At 39.6% G+C, this 17,718-nt stretch overlaps 1 protein-coding gene and 1 pseudogene across 1 annotated transcript; one reads left to right on the top strand and one right to left on the bottom strand.

The window, feature by feature from the left end:
- Positions 1-14,148: 14,148 nt before the first annotated feature.
- Positions 14,149-14,955, bottom strand: LOC147431242 (uncharacterized). Its single transcript, XM_086493644.1, has 3 exons — positions 14,874-14,955; positions 14,556-14,759; positions 14,149-14,489 (listed from the first exon to the last, which is right to left on the bottom strand). Exons 1-3 carry the CDS (start codon positions 14,953-14,955, stop codon positions 14,149-14,151), a joined length of 627 nt encoding a protein of 208 aa, XP_086349770.1.
- A 1,309-nt stretch (positions 14,956-16,264) lies between these two features.
- On the top strand, positions 16,265-16,848 carry LOC147431241 (uncharacterized; annotated as a pseudogene).
- The last annotated feature ends 870 nt before the right edge of the window (positions 16,849-17,718 follow it).

Genomic DNA, 17,718 nt, shown 5'->3' with positions numbered 1-17,718 from the left:
AGAGTCTATGACAGGTTTATTTATCTTTTAAAATTTTGAGAAACCACTTGTATTCAAAATAGGCTAATTATAAATTATAGGCTGATAGGCTTATTTACCAGAGAGATATAGGTAAAACCTTTTGAACGAGCATTTTCAAACGCAATTTTAATCATTTTCTTCAAAACATTCTTCAATCCTTTATCTCCATTAAGGGGTATGTTTTCATAACATCGTGATGTGTGCAGATCCGAGGTGAAATATTTGCCTGGGGAAGTTAAGAGTGACATTAGTGAAGTTTTTAAGTAGCCAAAAGGGGTTACAATGAATTTTAAGAAAAATTGAGCAAAGTTTTGTTTAAAAACACACACTGTCTCAAACTCTAAAAGGACAAGGTCAAGGCATAATGTGATGTTTTTAGTAACTTGGGTAAAAATCCCATTAGAGGCATGAGAAATCTAGCAGAACTTATGTTTGTGTACCTTGAGTAGATCTTCCCTCTATCACCTCAAAAGGTGCTTTTCCCGTGGAAGTATGTACAGTGTTATTGTAAGCATACTCCACTAAAGGTAAGTACTTCTCCCATTGGGACTTCTGATATACTTCTGTGACATAAGCTTTTAGTAGATCAAGAATTGTTAGGTTAGCTATTTCACTTTGGCCATCCATTTGGGGTTGATTAGGCCAAAGAGAAGTTTAACCTTGTACCTAAATTCTCAAACAAGACCCTTCCAAAAATTATTGGTCATTCTAGGATCTCTATCCGACACTAAAGACATTGGCAAGCCGTGGTACTTGAAGATTTGTGATATAAAGAGGGTTGCCTTTTGATGGGCCTTGATAGTCTTTTTGACAGGTATGGAATGTGCTTGTTTGCTAAACCTCTCTACTATCGTCCATATTCTTGTATTCCCATGGATAGACTTGGGTAGTCCAAAGATAGAATCCATGGATATGCTCTCCCATGGTGAATTAGGGATTGAAGAAATCGAGGTTGCTTCCCTCTATCAAACTTCATCTTTTGACATACCACACATTTTGAAACATACTCTTGTATGTTTGCTTTCATGGCAGGCCAATAGAAATATGTTTCTATCCCTTTTAGGGTAGATTAAATCCCTCTATGCCCCGAATAAGGAGGAGCATGAGATTCATACATTGCTTTCTCACGTAGTGAGTTAGTAACACATAGTGTATTGCCATAGAGAAGATAACCATCTTGTAGGGTAAATGGTTCTTCCTTCTTCCCTAGTGCAAGGGCTGAAATCACATCTCTAAAATCGGGATCGATAGCGTACTCATCTATCATAGAATATAGATAATTGTGAGTTGCTATGGATACCGCATTCACTCTCGGTCGTCTTGAGAGTGCATGGGCCACTTGGTTATGCTTGCCAACAATGTGAGCAATATGAAAATGAAATTGCAAAAGAAATTTGCCCACCTCATTTGTTTGTTGGAGAGCTTGATCTGCGTCATGAAGTACTTAAGGCTTTGGTGATCCGTTTGCAGAATGAAAGGAGTCCCCAATAAATAGTGCTTCCACGAGTCTAGAGCATGTAGAACTGCTAAGAGCTTGCTCAACTGGGTCGAGCCTTTGACTTTCGTAGGCTATGGCGTGCCCTTCTTGAAGCAAAATAGCTCCAAGGCAATCACAACAAACGTTGCATTGGACCTCAAATGGCTTTGAGAGATCCGATAGTATAAGCATAGGTTGAGAGATAATCTTCTCTTTATGCTTTTCAGAAGCATTGTTCTCCTTGGTAGACCATGTATACCTAATGTTTTTCTTTATTAGGTCATGTAGTGGTCTTGCGATTTGTGAGAACTATGCATTAGGAAAAGTTTGGACTCAAATTTGGACCTTGTAAGAAATGCCATGTCAGCATAGAGAGAGATAATACGAAATTCATTTTAATCCTTTTTCATACATGTTTTCTAAAATTTGGATATCTTATTCATGTAAGGTACGTTTATTAAAAAACCCAAAAAGTGTTCGAATCATGATAACACTTCACTGTGCGCAGCGGCTACTGAATTCAATGTCGAATATCTCAATCTTCTACAATTTTGAAAACTAAGCTTTGTTTCCTCGCTTCCTTCTTCCCCCCATTCCCTCCTGCGTTCTCTCTCGTGCGCGCACGATATTCAAATTGCCATTCTTCAATCGCCCCCACCTCCTTCTGCACACAGTTTCGATCAGTCATGTCTCAGTCAACACTTGTAGCTTCTCCACGAAGAACTTCTACGAGGAATAGGAGAGATGTATATCACATGCACATAGAGCTCTCACGAGAGTATGAACCTGTCTGCAAGAAAAACAAACAGCAGACGCTTTCTGAAGCTTCGAAGGAGAACTTAAGATCACAGGACATGAAAAATGTGAACAAAGACTGGACGACAGAATGTATTTAAAGCATCCCATCACAAAATCCACTCCACTTTTTAGGGATATTACATCGTTAGTGAACTATGTTGGAGATGGCCACCATGGCTTGTATGGCTACACTAAGCAGTTGGCTACAAGAAATGACGTTCTACAACAAGAGAGAGATATTCTATACAGCGAGAATGTCCACTTACACCAGAAAGTCGTGCAATGTGCTCAACAAGTTGAAGAGAGAAAGGAGACCAACAAAGAGCTTACACAACAATTCAGAGAAAAAAAAACAGCGCTAGGTCTTCGCCAAAGAGAAAGAAAACTAAGAGACGTCGAGGACTTGAAAGTTGGCTCGGGAGGAACTAAGAAAAGAGTGCAAGCCATCAAGTGACTGCATCTATCCTTTTTAGGTTTATGTTCATAAACTCTCACATCTCTTACTACTAACATGCTTGTGCAAATCTTTGCTTCACCATGACAAGGAAGTGGAGCGTAGCACAACCACCTCCTCGGCCCATTACAGGCTTATATTGAATCGCAAAAACGTAGCTGGCCTCTTGGATGATAAGCTCTATGGTAAGATCGTTGCTAAACAGCTTGACGATCTTTTACAGGAGAACCAACTCCTTGCACGGGGATGTTCAATCAATTTTGGATCAAGTTGGTATATCCAATAAGGGACATGCTGCCATTTTCAAGTATGTAGCATTGTTTGCAGTGTTGTCCCACTAGAAAAGGGTTTTTCATCATTTGCAATGCTGTTCCACTAGAAAGGGGTTTTGATTCCTAACTCCTCTTACTCAGGTCTGTGCAAAGACATGTCAAAAAGTTCCGCATCAAGCACACGCTTCTTCCAAACCCTTTCTCTATTCAAAAAACAAGACAGGAAGTCAATGAGGAGGTGCTTCAAAAGCTAGGAAGTCCTTTCCACATTGAATCGACATACATATCGCCAAAAGGAGAAGAAATGGTCTATGATGATTAGAAAAATATTTTTTATGATATCATCTCACCGCAGTCATACATTGTGCAGTTGTTTGACGTCACTGTTGAAGAGTGCAACGACGTCCTGAAGTTTGTCATCAAGCTAGATGAGTGCCAGCTTGTAAAGGAGACAAAGGCACTAATTTTCATTTCAGCTTTTAATTTGCTTCTTTTTTATTTGTAACTAGACATTGTATTAGATCCAAGATTTTATCAGTTTGGTCTCATACGTCATTTTGGCCATTTGAATACATTTAATATAACATTTCATTTCATTTCATATATCTCTCTCTCTCTCTCTCTCTCACACACACACACACACACACACACACACACACACACACACACACACACACACACACACACACACACACACACACACACACACACACACACACACACACACACACACACACACACACATGTCGAAGGCACACCAATCTCTTTGGTTTATCCCAGTGACGTTTTAAATTGTGTGTGTGTGTGTGTGTGTGTGTGAGGCACCTCACTCCCTATGTGAAGCCCCAAGCTTGCTATTGTTGACCGACCTGGCCATCAGGAGGTATACCAACATGCTCATCATCTCTCTCATGGTGCACATCTCCAACATATATTGAATACATGGCTTGGCTGCAAATGTGGCAGAGGATCTCCTCGAGGATATCAAGGAACAAAAGGCAGGGGAGCTGAAGAGCCATTATGGGGGGGGAGGGTAGTTGAGAGGAGGCATCGGAGAGAGAGAGAGAGAGAGAGAGAGAGAGAGAGAGAGAGAGAGAGAGAGAGAGAGAGAGAGAGAGAGAGAGAGAGAGAGAGAGAGCCATTGATGGTGATCACTACAAAATCGCTAGCATTGCCGCAGACTAACAAAAGGAAAATAGAAAGAGAAAAAATTGTGTGTGCGATAATAACAGCGGTAACTGACGCGGTAGTGGTTTAACAACAATATACGCGGTAATAGACGTGGGAATATACCCGTGACTATTACTGCATGCATTGCCGCAACTATTATCGCGGCTATTACCGCTAAACGTCTATTCAAAAATAAAGGTGCTCATTTAGGCCACCCAATTTGGGGTGGCCCAAATGAGCACCTTTATTTTTGACCTGCATAAAACATATGGAACATCAATTGTTTTTTGAAAGAGTATACAAAATAAAATAAAATTGAAATGAAATATACTTTACCTCGATAATTTAATGTGCAGAAGATCAACTATTTAAAAAGGTTACAAATAAAATGAAAATAGTTGTATATATACACATTGGGACTTTATGAGAGTTTGGACAAATAGTTCACTACAAGAGGTTATGTGCACTTGTGACACTTTTAGCGACGAAAATACACTGGGTTTTTTCACTCCTCAGAGTCGCTAAAAGCGTTGCTATATGCGTCACTAAATAGCGATGCATATAGCGACACCTATAACGACAATTGCAGTCCTTCTGTAGCGACGTTTATAGCGACGTTGTATAAGTGACATTACAGAACCTTATATAGAGACGCTTATAGCGACGACCGAGAATAATTTTTTTTGGGTGGCATGACATTCACCCATCAACCATACTGAATGTTTCTAGAATAAAGTATACCCAAATGAATCCAAGATAAGCACACATTCACCTTTGAAAGAAAGTGCAAGGTATAGACCCAAAGTAGTCACCCAGAAGACAATATAACCATTAACTCCATCATGCATAGTATTGTTTGCAGAATAAAGATACAAAACTGACAAAAGTAATTGGATGAAAGTGAATTGACGAAAGTGAATCAATGAAAAAATTATACACAACATAGGCAAAATCACTTGATTGTTAAGCTTTGCAAATGTATTAGTTACAACACAATTGTCATTATTGAGAAAATACATCGTTTTTCAATAGTTACCAAAAGACGTACACACGTCATCTCATTATACATGCTATGACAAAAGAAAACTAGTGCTATCATTGACGTCGTCTAATCAGACGTCTCATCGGGTCCAAGCGGCGTATCTGTCGGATTCTGCAAAAAAAAAACAATAAGACTTTCTGTAAGTATAAACATATAATTACAATCTATTTTCTTAGCTTATCATTAAAATAGAACAAATGTAAAAGAGTAAAGTGAAATATTAACCATGCCGCCGCGAGAACTGAGAATGTCCATCAGGGCGTTTAAGCCCTTTCTAGCCAAGTACTCGCGCTCGTACGGTGTGGGGTCACATCCTATCATCGACCACTGTTCAAAACATACAAAGAATACATTATGTTAGAATTTAAAAGTACATTTAGACATAACTACCAAACCTAAAGGGCAATGCAAAAACACTTACAAAATTGGCCTCAAATGATGCCCACCCACCACTCCCCAAGTGGTGCGAGCTCCCTGCCTCTACTCGCGCTTTGGCTGCCTCCTTTTGTTGCTTCCACTTGTCAGGATTCTCAAGCGCTGCTTGTTTCGCATTCTTCCAATCTTCTTTGGCCAGCCAATCTGGTCTGTTCCACCCATGCTTTATTACTTTTTGTACTTCATAACGCTTGTGCTAGCAATATTCGCACAAGCGCTCATCCCGACTTAACATGGGAAACTCGTCATGCACCATGCTGATGACTCTCTCTTTTAATTCATTTGGCACTTCACTCCAGGTGTTTAGTATATAGTATCGAAACACCTGAGAGAAAAGACCGCGCATGCGCGAGATCACCTTCTTGCCTTCGTCATCCAAGATGATGCCGCCGCTGATGTTGATCAAGTATGGTAAGTCCTCTCACCTGTGACGTGTGAACCTGGGTGTCTCGACAGGGATCTCGAGTGGTGTCTCTAGCGGCGTCTCGATGGGGGTACCAACAAATGGTGTCTCCACTGGAGTCTGGGCCCCGAAGCGAGGAGTGTCGACTGGGGGGACTCCAAGAGGAGTAGCTAGTGGTGTGTAGCTAGGAACGACCGATAGCCGTGTAAAACCTGGCATAGATGGTGATGTCGTGGCTGGTGTGGGGATGCGCAAAGAAGGGGAAGGTAAGGAGCCTCGTCGAACACGAGGTGGTGTCAAGGCATCAGCGACAACATCCCCACAGCAACAACCGCCGCCACCACTAGAGCGTCGGTATCTAGGAGAGTGTGAAGATCGTCTCATCGACACCGAAGTCTTAGAGTGCGCTGAATGCTCCAAAACAGAGGGAGATGCTAAAGGAGTGGAACGACGTGATGGTGCTCCAGAGCGATGAAGCTCCTCGTACCACCTCCTCTGCTGGGGTGACAAAGAAGAAAAAAACTCATCATCATCCATACCTGCATTAAACACACGAACATTTAATCTTAATATTGAATGGAGAAGAAAATATAGACAAGTTATAATCTATACTATAGATAATAGGGAGAGGGATTCTTGTGTGTGTGTGTATATATATATACACACACACACAAGAATCCCTCTCCCTATTATCTATAGTATAGATTATAACTTGTCTATATTTTCTTCTCCATTCAATATTAAGATTAAATGTTCGTGTGTTTAATGCAGGTATGGATGATGATGAGTTTTTTTCTTCTTTGTCACCCCAGCAGGTATGTACACACACACACACACACACACACACACACACACACACACACACACACACACACACACACACACACACACACACACACACAAGAATCCCCCTCCCTATTATCTATAGTATAGATTATAACTTGTCTATATTTTCTTCTCCATTCAATATTAAGATTAAATGTTCGTGTGTTTAATGCAGGTATGGATGATGATGAGTTTTTTTCTTCTTTGTCTTCCCAGCAGAGGAGGTGGTACGAGAAGCATCATCGCTCTAGAGCACCATCACGTCGTTCCACTCCTTTAGCATCTCCCTCTGTTTTGGAGCATTCAACGCACTCTGAGACTTCGATGTCGATGAGACGATCTTCACACTCTCCTAGACACCGATGCTCTAGTGGTGGCGACGGCTGTTGCTGTGGGGATGCTCTCTCTCTCTCTCTCTATATATATATATATAGATAGATAGAGAGAGAGAGAGAGAGGACTCATAAAGGGGGAGGGATTCCTGTGTAGAGAGAGAGAGAGAGGACTCATAAAGGGGGAGGGGTTCCTGCGACGAGGAGTTCAAGCCGCCTTCAAATTAAACCTTAGCGAGTAGCGATGCACGCTTCCTGCTTATTCATTAGAAGAGCAAGATCTGCTTGTCCTTTGAGGATTCCTTCGGCGTGGAGTGGAAGCGATGATGATTAAACACAATTTAAATTTCTCAAGTATAGCATATAGACAAGAATGGACAAAAAGCCACGCGAGTACAATATATATTATAAAACAAAGCAAAATTGTTCAAATACAATATTTATGGCTTTAAGAGGTCTCTCTATCATCCTCGCATAGCTCAACATAACTCCCTATGTCTATATAGAGCTCTCCATTTAGGCATACATCCTCTGTTTCATTTTGTAGATCCTCTGCATGCACTCCATGGAGAGTAGCAGCTTGATGCTCGTCTGGCTCCACCTCAGCGGCTTCTGACTGAGCATCCTCTTCGATCTCCTCCACTGATGCCACTGTGATTGGCACATGGTAGCCCTCATACGCCCATGCACTATGAGGGGCTACCTCTATGACGTACCACCAGTTTGATGCAGACTTTGTAGAATGAAATACCGCTTGCAAGAGCCACATAACTTACATGAGTGCTTTCATGCACATAACTTCTAGAATTGGATGTTAAGTATTTACAGACTTACTTGTTCACAATGCGTCTATTAAATTTGTTAGTCGTGTTTAAGGAGAATTGCAGAGGGAAACTATTTTGATGATTTTGTTGTTTGTAAACTTGATCATTGTATGCAACGTCTCAATTCTTGGATGAGAGATATTCCCATTGTCAAAGTGGATTAGTGTTTCTTCTTGGTGGAGAATTGAAACACCCACTTTTCCATTAAATTGGTGTTGTAGAAAGCCTGGTATTGCATGTGGTATTGTTTTTGTTAGTATTGTCTCTTGCAAACAAAGTACATGTGATGTCATTAGGATGGAATTTGTTGCAATCTTTCTTATGTGTTTATTAAAGGACACAACATTGAGAGATTGAATGATGATATGTGTGTTTGAGTAAGGTTGTAATGACTTTTGGGTGGAGATCCATTTAGCTTGTACTTTTAGGCGATCCAATTCTTCTAGTACAGTTTGGTCGGCTTTGATATGGGAAGGTTTTATTAATAGACAACACATCAAATTCTGGTTTTTAATGGTTACTATTGATGTGTTGTCTCTTATGTGTTTATTAAAGGACACAACATTGAGAGATTGAATGATGATATGTGTGTTTGAATAAGGTTGTAATGACTTTTGGGTGGAGATCCATTTAGCTTGTACTTTTAGGCGATCCAATTCTTCTAGTACAGTTTGGTCGGCTTTGATATGGGAAGGTTTTATTCTTTTGAGTAGGTAAAGATTAGTTGGGTCTCGAACACGTGAAAATGTTGTGTATGCAAGACCATGTGTTCGTATGTGTTCAGGATTGAAGGCTAGTGTTTACAATGTAAGACCTTGGGAACCATCGAGCACTAGCTGGTTGCAATGGGAATTGGTATCTGGAGATGACATTTTAGTAGTTTTTTTCGACTTGGAATTCACGAACAACACGTTTTATTGGGGTCCATTGTTTGTTAATGGTTGATGAATACAATGTTTGATTTTCATAGAGTTTTTTCTTTGCAATGATAGGGTTAGAGAAATGAACCTAGATTATTGTTTTTTTCCTTGCTTTTGTAAAGTTTTTGTACTCCCCTTCTGCTCCATTAACCAGTCCATCAAGAATATCCAAGTTTTCTGTGCATAGCTCGACAACAATACCTGTTTTCAGGCTTAGTGTGGAATGCAATCCTCCAGTGAATTTGGGATCTACAAAAATGTTAATTGTTTTGTTGCATGAGTTATTTCTTTTATCAATAGTGATGAAAGTTTGGGGTGTTCCCTCCATTTGATTGAAAAGAGCAAGATTATGAGTGTCCTTTTCTTTATTGGAGTAAAATAGATGAGAAACTTGATGGCTGATTGGAACGGGTCTATAGTAATTGTTGTTAAGATATTCCAAATCCTCAGAAGTATGTTGTGCAACTTGAAGTCTATTAAGAATGTCTATGAACATTGGATCGTTTGGTCGCATTGTCAGTGTAAGTTCATAGCATTGTGGATGAGTGTGCCAGTACGATGGAGAAATTTCTTCTAAAAGTGTATGTTTTTGCGTGAAGATCCAACTATCCTTAACAGAGCTTGCCTGACATAGATCACCCAAAGAATGACATCCAGCCCACCGAATGATTTATCGTGAACGCACTTGATTGCTCGCAAGCGTGAGTCGACCATGGAGAACACGCTTGAGCCTATCAAAGACACCTCATCAAAAAACTACAATTCTCAAGTCGTTGTAAAGGAGAGAAAGGGCATCCAACTTTTCGGCACTCAACCTTGTTTGTGTAGAAGTAATTAGAGGCAAGTGAAGCGCCGAGTGGATTGGGTGCCACCAATACTAAAAGCTGCCTTTCCTATGTACGCCATGAGCAATGCTATTGGAGATTCTGGATTTGGGGGACTTCTATGGTTGTAAAATCTCTGCAGTCCTTCTACTAACAATAGTAATGTGAATGTTTTTCCTGTTCCTACATCTCCTGTGAGAAAGAGGTATATTTGTTTGTTGGGTTAAATTCGTTTTTTCAACATTATGTCGTCAAATATGTGTCGTTGTTGGTCATTTAATTTGTCGATGCCTGCATGGAAGTAGCCATTTTTCATGGAGTGCACTTGAAATGTTGCAAGTGGAAAGGGTTTTTAGAGTGCATATTAATGTGCAAGTCATTAAGAATGTCAGCGTGATTAGAAACATGTGAGTCGTTGTTGGTCGTACTAGTTGTGATTGGGGAGGAGATGCAATGCATCTGAAATTTTTCTATTGGGCTTGGGGATTTATTGAAGTTGATTTCATTTGATTTTATGACTTGTAGATACTGGTTATATACATCACTCCATGCAGAGGATTCTGTCAAATGTTGGTTTTCGTTACTGATCCAAGGGAGATATAGCAAGCATTGTTCTCTATAGTGATCTTCTGGGTTTTTAAGAATGTTATATTTCACGAATCTTGTGATCTTAGCCTTGCGCAATTATTTGTATGTTGTTCCCTCCTGTTTAATTTTTGATGCATATTCAGCCAAACATAGATGATGGAGACTTTGTGATCTTTCAGCATATTTATCAATAATGTTTTGGAAGAATATGTTTGTATCAGATGAGTCTAGTTTTTGTAGAGATGCTTTTCTTTTGAGAAGTAATGCACCTTGATCAGGAGGGTTAGTACTTATGTATACAAAGTCACAAGTTGTAGAATGGAGTGGTAATGATAGCGCTGTGTAAGATGCTTGTTGTGCACTAATTTGTTGTGTGTTGAGAATAGTGTTGCCGACCATACGTAGCCGCTCAATTGTTGTTGCGTTATTGGCAACACAAATATCAAATTGAGATTTTATTGCTCCTATCAATGTGTTGTCAATTTTTGTCATGTATGAGGTGCAATAACTTGTTGCACCATGTGCATTCAAGACGAACTGAATATCGGTGTTTGCGTCCCATAGTGTTGAAACCGTAGGATTGAAATTGTTTGTATAATATCCTTTATATCTCGTTTCAAGAAGATTGTTGTTGTGAATAGTGAGTTTGTTATTGTCAAAGTATATTCTTCGAATGTCAAATGCAGGCTTCGTATCCATTCTTGAAATGAAACGGTAGTTTCAGTGGGAAGTGTATCAAGACTGTTCTTAATGCATTAAAAATTTTTCTTGCTTCTCATTGGATTTTTGTAGTCATTGGTAGTGGGTCTGATAATGATTGTGAATGGCATGGGGAACCTTGGAAAAGCAACACGACAACAATTTCCTTTCTTGAGGCAAGTTTTTCTATGGCGATGTGTTTGTATTTCACGAAGCTCTGATGGAATATTGGAGCTGTCTGTACTTATGTACTTGTCCACAAACTTCGCAATAGTATCATCTGTGTCATGTTCTAATAAAGGAGCTTCTTCAACCCATAAAAGACCATGATCATGTTGGCTTCCACAACTTTGGAACTCTGTCACAAAGAAATAATCAAGGATTTTCCCACATAATGTGCTATCATTAAGCAGTATTCTTTTCATGGCTGTGAAGCGGTTAAGGTAGAAGCGAGCTGTTGTTACTGGATCTGCTCGTACCAAACGTCTATGGAAGCAGTTGTCACTTTCATTGCTATTTTGTTTCAGCGGGACTATTTGTTGCAAGGCATTAAGAAGGTTTTTCCAACGTTTTTCAGTCGAAGAGAACGTCACAAAGAAAGTTGGGGGTCCTAGTTGTCGAATCATACCAAAAACCTTTTTTTTTTAAATTTCTCTTTATAATCCGGCAAGGTACGAACCGGTTCGAAGTCTCTATAGCCTAGTTGTGATGAGACTACTTTCTCTATGTTTGTGTTCTAACAAACCTGTCCAGCAGACAAGGTTGCTCCCTCAAGTTTTGCTTTGCGGAGGTGTATCCAAATGGAGGATAGTATTTTTTGTGTCATGATTTTCACTGATCTGAAAAATAAGTTTTTGATGTTGAGGGCAAAACGTCTATCTTTGTGCATTAGCTCCCATTTGGTAACTTTTAGATACGTGTTGGTGGTATTTTCTAGGCTCTCCAAAGAAGATGGTAGGAAAACTAAGCTCCTCATAAAACTCATCAGCAAACAAACCAAGTGGAGTGTTCCCCTCTGATGGTGCGACATGCAAAATTTAATCGTTATAATCGAAAACTTGCTCAACACTAGTGATGTTGTGCAAGAGCACATCAGTGTCAATACTTTCCTCGTCCTCTATCTCATATGTGCTTGTGTCTAGGGGAAGTGATGAGTGCAAGATTTCTTGAAAGTGTGCAAGCCATTTATTGTTTATGGTTATGTTTTCCTTTTTATACAGAGAGATATCAAGAAGAGTGTGTGTGGCCTTTAGTGTCAGCAATGGTCTAACAAGGCCAGAAAAGTAGCAATGTGTGTAATCGAGCTTGCGTTTGAGGCCTATCAAGACTGAAGCCTCATCCTGGATAAAACGAGGAAGGACTTGTTGTGTTTTTTTAATGTGTGCAAGAACGTTGACGACACTCCCTCGCAAACCATATTGGCCATCATAAGTTAGCTATCAAATCTTTGCAACTGGTATGTGAATGGAGACTAAGCGTAACACAGGGTCGTTAAAGCCCAATGTGTGCAAGCTCTCAAACGGCACCCTAGATTTTTTTGATTTGCGTTTCATGCACGACAACAGAATAGAGAGCATCATCTTTTCTGTTTTCCACCTCCAGTATGTGAGGATAGTGGAGGAGTGAATTGTGAGCAAAAAAACAACCGGCCACATTTTTTTGCATGGATATGTAGGTGTGTCATTCAGCCTCTTGAGGAATTTGTACATAATCTTGGTTTTTTGTTGTGGATGAATGGAAGGATGTTGCTTCAATGAGGCAGTCTCTGTTAGCTTTATATGTCTTAGTTGCTTTAGTTTTGTTGTAATTGCAGAGTGTGTATGGACACAAAGTGGTTCCTTTTCAATTAGTAGATTTGCGATTTGAGTAGCCGGTTTATCCATGTTCTCTCTCCACAAGCAGGTTAATCCATCACACTCTCTAGTTGTCCAATGGACACGCTTATAACGTGATTGCAAAGTCGTGAAAGGATAATAGATTAAGCCCATAGTAGATGCATCTATAATTGGGAGTCCTTTTTTAAATTGTTCAATTGATTTTCCAATTACTTCTTGTTTGTTGTGGCCACTTGTAGTATTGTGAAGGATTACAACAAGTGCTTTTTCAAATTTGTGAGAAAACATATTTATGACTTCCATTGTGAGACTCATCGATGTTTTGCAAGTTTCGTATAAAGCATTCAATTGTGCAGCTCTTTCACTTAATGACTCCAATTGTGATCCAAAGAACAATGAATCTGAAGAATGCGTGATAAAATTCGTTAAGTAGTTCTCGAACAGGCATTGTTGCATCATAAGCCTAAATGATTCAAAGCTTAGTTTGTTTGCAATACACTATAGAGTGCTAGAAATAATTATTGATTAAAAATATGTCTGCATAAATATCATGTCAAGGTCTATCTCTTTTGGAATACTCAAACCAGTAGGATTCTCCATGGCTAGCGAAAATTGTGTGCGTGTGTTTGTTTGTTTTTAGGTGTGTGTGTCTATGTTTGCACACATATCTATGTAGATATGGATGTGGGTATTTGTATATGTGTGTGTTTGTAAGATAGGTCAATTCTTACAAATGCCCTATCTGATGGGAGAGGACCATTTGCAGCCAAAAGGTCACCAACAGACCCACCAAATCTTGACTGTGAGTTGTGCTTTTGTAAAATAACAAAAGCAAGTGTGCTTAACTGAGAACGTCCAGTTGAAGATTGTTGTGAACCTATGTCATCAAGAAATGCACGTATCTTGCAGTCAGGGGCGGAGGTAAGAGACACTGGGAAAGGTTCTCTTGAGCTTACAATAGTTGTAGCATCAATGTACAAGGAATACAGTGCTGATCCCCCATCAGCTCTATTTTTGCACCTGACAATTGGGCTATCAATGTGGACAAATTCACCGAGATGAAGCTTGTCGACGTAGAGCTCTATGTATGGATCATTCACCACCACTGTAATAGTGTCGGTGCATTCTTCATCAACCAAGTAGACCTTCAAGTAACGATTGTATTTCAGTTGGTCAAGGCCAACTTTGTAGGTCCCATACAGATTCAATATTTTTCCCTCAATACAGAATCATGGGCTTGAATCAGAGATGTCAGTAATCAAGAATTGTGGGAGAAGACTTTGAGAAAATGGAACAATGCTAAGATCAATAGGCTTGCTATCTAGTTGAGATGATTCACCTAGTCCATATAGGTCAGAATCTTGAACAGAAGGCTCGACTTCAATCGGTCTTGGATCATTAGTAATGTTAAGTGGTATCCCCTCAATACGGTTTGGGACAATTGTTCCTTGCTCAATAGACAAAGGCTCAATATGGAGAGCTCTTCCCTTGTTCAACGCATGAGGCGGAACAGTTGTTTCAAGATATGCTTCCTTCTTGACATTAATGGGGTCCACTACAGCTTGCTTGCCTACATAATCCAAAAGATAGCAACATAAGCAGACAACTCTACCAGTCGATAAAATGGCTCTCAAACAAACACACTTTTGAAAAAATGAAGGCTCACGTCCATAGTTCATTGAGTCGTTCAAATGAAACAATGCACGTGCAATAGGCTTGTGGGGCTTATGCACCTCTTGCTTCGATCTTTTGCGAGGCGGAGATGATGTGCATGCAGTTGGGGACGCGTTGATACATTTAGCACTCGAGATTGGAGTACCTTCTGTCAACCTTCGGAGCTCTGTAGAACATCAATTATGAGGACGTAATGCCTTTCACATATAACAAAAATTTTGGTCACGATAGCTAGAAACGCAAGCACTTATTTGCGATAGAAATTGTCTAGCATGACAACCTTTTCGTATGATTACTTCTTGGATATTAAAGCACCTAGAAGGTAGAGAGGTGCTTGAAATTATAGCAAGATGGATAATCATATGAGAGTGGTGAATGTTCTTGTGATACAGGTCTATGTGTGTCTATGTTTGTTAGAGAGAGAGAGAGAGAGAGAGAGAGAGAGAGAGAGAGAGAGAGAGAGAGAGAGAGAGAGAGAGAGAGAGAGAGAGAGAGAGAGATTCAATGGTTATTTGACAAGAATGAGCACGTATTAAGCATCATAGATGTCATGAAATAGCACAAGACAAGAACTCTGATGTTCTTGCATTATGCAATCAACAACATCGGGGTTTTAAACCTTGTGCAAATGCAAGCAACTTGGTTATGATGCAAGGAAGTTCCACACACAATATGATAACCACAACCTCTTCATAGATGGTCTATAGAATGGTAACGAGCACTCAAACATGCGAAGAAAAGTGCATTTATGCCAAATGGAACCATCGATAGCCACTACCCCTTGTCAAACATGCGATGTCCTCTATCGCTATTCTCAAAAGAAATAGGGCTAACTTTTCCTAATTAGTCACTAAAGCTAATTCTTGTTCTACTTCTTGAGCTACTTAGCTAATTAGAGCAGTGATGCTATCAACCTATTGCCACATCTTGGCAGTCTTTCGTCGATGTGTGAGTCGCAATTCGACTTGCTGTTGGTTTTTTTACTGGCATCGTGATGGGTAAAGACACAACGCAAAAGATAAAAATGTGAGAGAAATCAAATCGACAATATGAAGTGGATCAAGGCTAGACAAAGTGCATTCAAGGCTAGGCACTTAAAGAATAAACTAAGCGACCTACCAAAGCTGTCCTTCGCTTATAAAATTGTCAACACATAGAAAGAGCTCGATCCAACCTCTCACAATCTACATCTATTGGAAGAATTCCAGCACTTGTTTCTATTTGCTCTGATTGGAATGCTCATCGATAAGTTTTAGAGCCGAGGCCAACAATCAAAATTTCCACTTCAAGCATTGTGATGGCTACATATAAAGCAACTCACCTCCTCACAACAAAAAAGCGAAGATCATGCAAGGATTCAACAATAGGACAACACAACAACAAGACAATGCCCAAAACAAAGATCGGATTTTCAACATAGTAATCAAAATAAGGATCATCGAACAACAATATTCACCAATTTCGGAACGAGTAGCGCATTCATGATACAACTCAAGAATAGATTTTATGATACAAATTCTTTCATAGTTTGCCAAAGCAAAACGAGAAACTACAGCAACACAAAAGCCTTCAATAACTCTCACCGCCTTTAAAATCCATGCTATCAGCACCATCAAAATCTCCACTGCTTATGTACCATCCTTGTGCTTCAGGAGCAAATGAACTGCCACTATGTTGTTTGGAAGTCATTGGGAAGCAAAGATAATATTACTATTGAATATCCTCAGAGTTTTTAAGATGCACAAAGAGAGAACAACGACTGCTCTTATACAACTCCATAAGAGGCCTTGCAGTGTGCCGTCCACTAAATGCTCAGTCTTCTCACTGTCTTGCTCACCACAAGGCCAAAACGAGCACGTTTCTGCATTGCACTGACCTCCCATCACATTCAATGTGCAGCAACGCAGAAAAGAGAGCCGTTTTGAGGAGATTCCCATTAGGCATTGAATGCCTTGCAAGGTGCAACACACAGAAGATACCCTTTGTCAGAGAAAAGCAAGGCATGCCGGGCTAGCGTACGAGTTGGAAGAGTCATTCACAGCACGCGGGCAAAATGGGCGTCTTTAGAGCAAGAACGGCGCTTGCCTTCACCTGTAGAACAACAGTACGTGCACCTTAGTTTTGGCACGGATTCCAAGTGTGCCCATGTGCTGCAGACAACCCTCCTATCATGCATGTGCTGCAGACAACCCTCCTCTCATGCACGGGCTGCAGCGGCCTTCACCGAAAAGACCTTCTACAGGCAAAAGCCCTAACCTTAATGCTCTGAATCCAGCTGGCATTCATCTTGGCCGTCCAAAATCAACGGGCACAAAAGTGCACGTTTTCTCCACCAACCTCTCCTATGGCTTCTGCAGGACAAAAACTTTCTACTTTACACAAAGTAATTGAACCCATTTAAGTACACATAACAAAAAGACTATGGAAAATGTAAATTCAAAAGGATTTTTACTTTACATAAAGTAAATGGTTCAACTTAAGTGCTCATAACAAAAAAAGGACAATTGTTGTGGATATTTTATTATTTAATGAAAATCTAATTTTTAAAGATAAAGTTTTCTTTGTTTTTTGAAGGGTTTTTTAAAATACAATATTGATATCTTTCAAAAATTTATTCAAATGTATTTTCAAATAATCTTTTTTGTCAAACTCACAATAGTAAGTGAATGTATTTAAATCTCAAAGAAATTACAAAACGGCCTCAAGCTTAAGCCGAGCCTTGAGGTCCTGAAGATTACACATTTGTCCTCTCCCAGAGGCTACCAAGAACAGAACAAAAAAAGGATAATTGTTGTGGATATTTTATTATTTAATGAAAATTTAATTTGTAAAGATAAATTTACCTTTGTTTTTTTGAAGGGATTTTTAAAAGATAAATAGTGATATCTTTTAAAAAATTGTGCAAATGTATTTTCAAATAATTTTTTTTGGCCAAACTCACAACAGTAAGTGAATGTATTTAAATCTCAAAGAAATTACAAAACGGCCTCAAGCTTAAGCCGAGCCTTGAGATGCCGAAGATTACACATTTGTCCTCTCCCCGAGGCTGCCAAGAACATAACAAAAAAAGGACAATTGTTGTGGATATTTTATTATTTAATGAAAAACTAATTTTTAAAGATAGA

Source organism: Adiantum capillus-veneris, chromosome 21, assembly GCF_014529385.1.
Source record: "Adiantum capillus-veneris isolate H3 chromosome 21, ASM1452938v2, whole genome shotgun sequence".
NCBI lineage: Eukaryota > Viridiplantae > Streptophyta > Polypodiopsida > Polypodiales > Pteridaceae > Adiantum > Adiantum capillus-veneris.
Note: the sequence above shows the minus strand (reverse complement) of the source record. Positions and strands in the feature narration are given on the sequence as shown.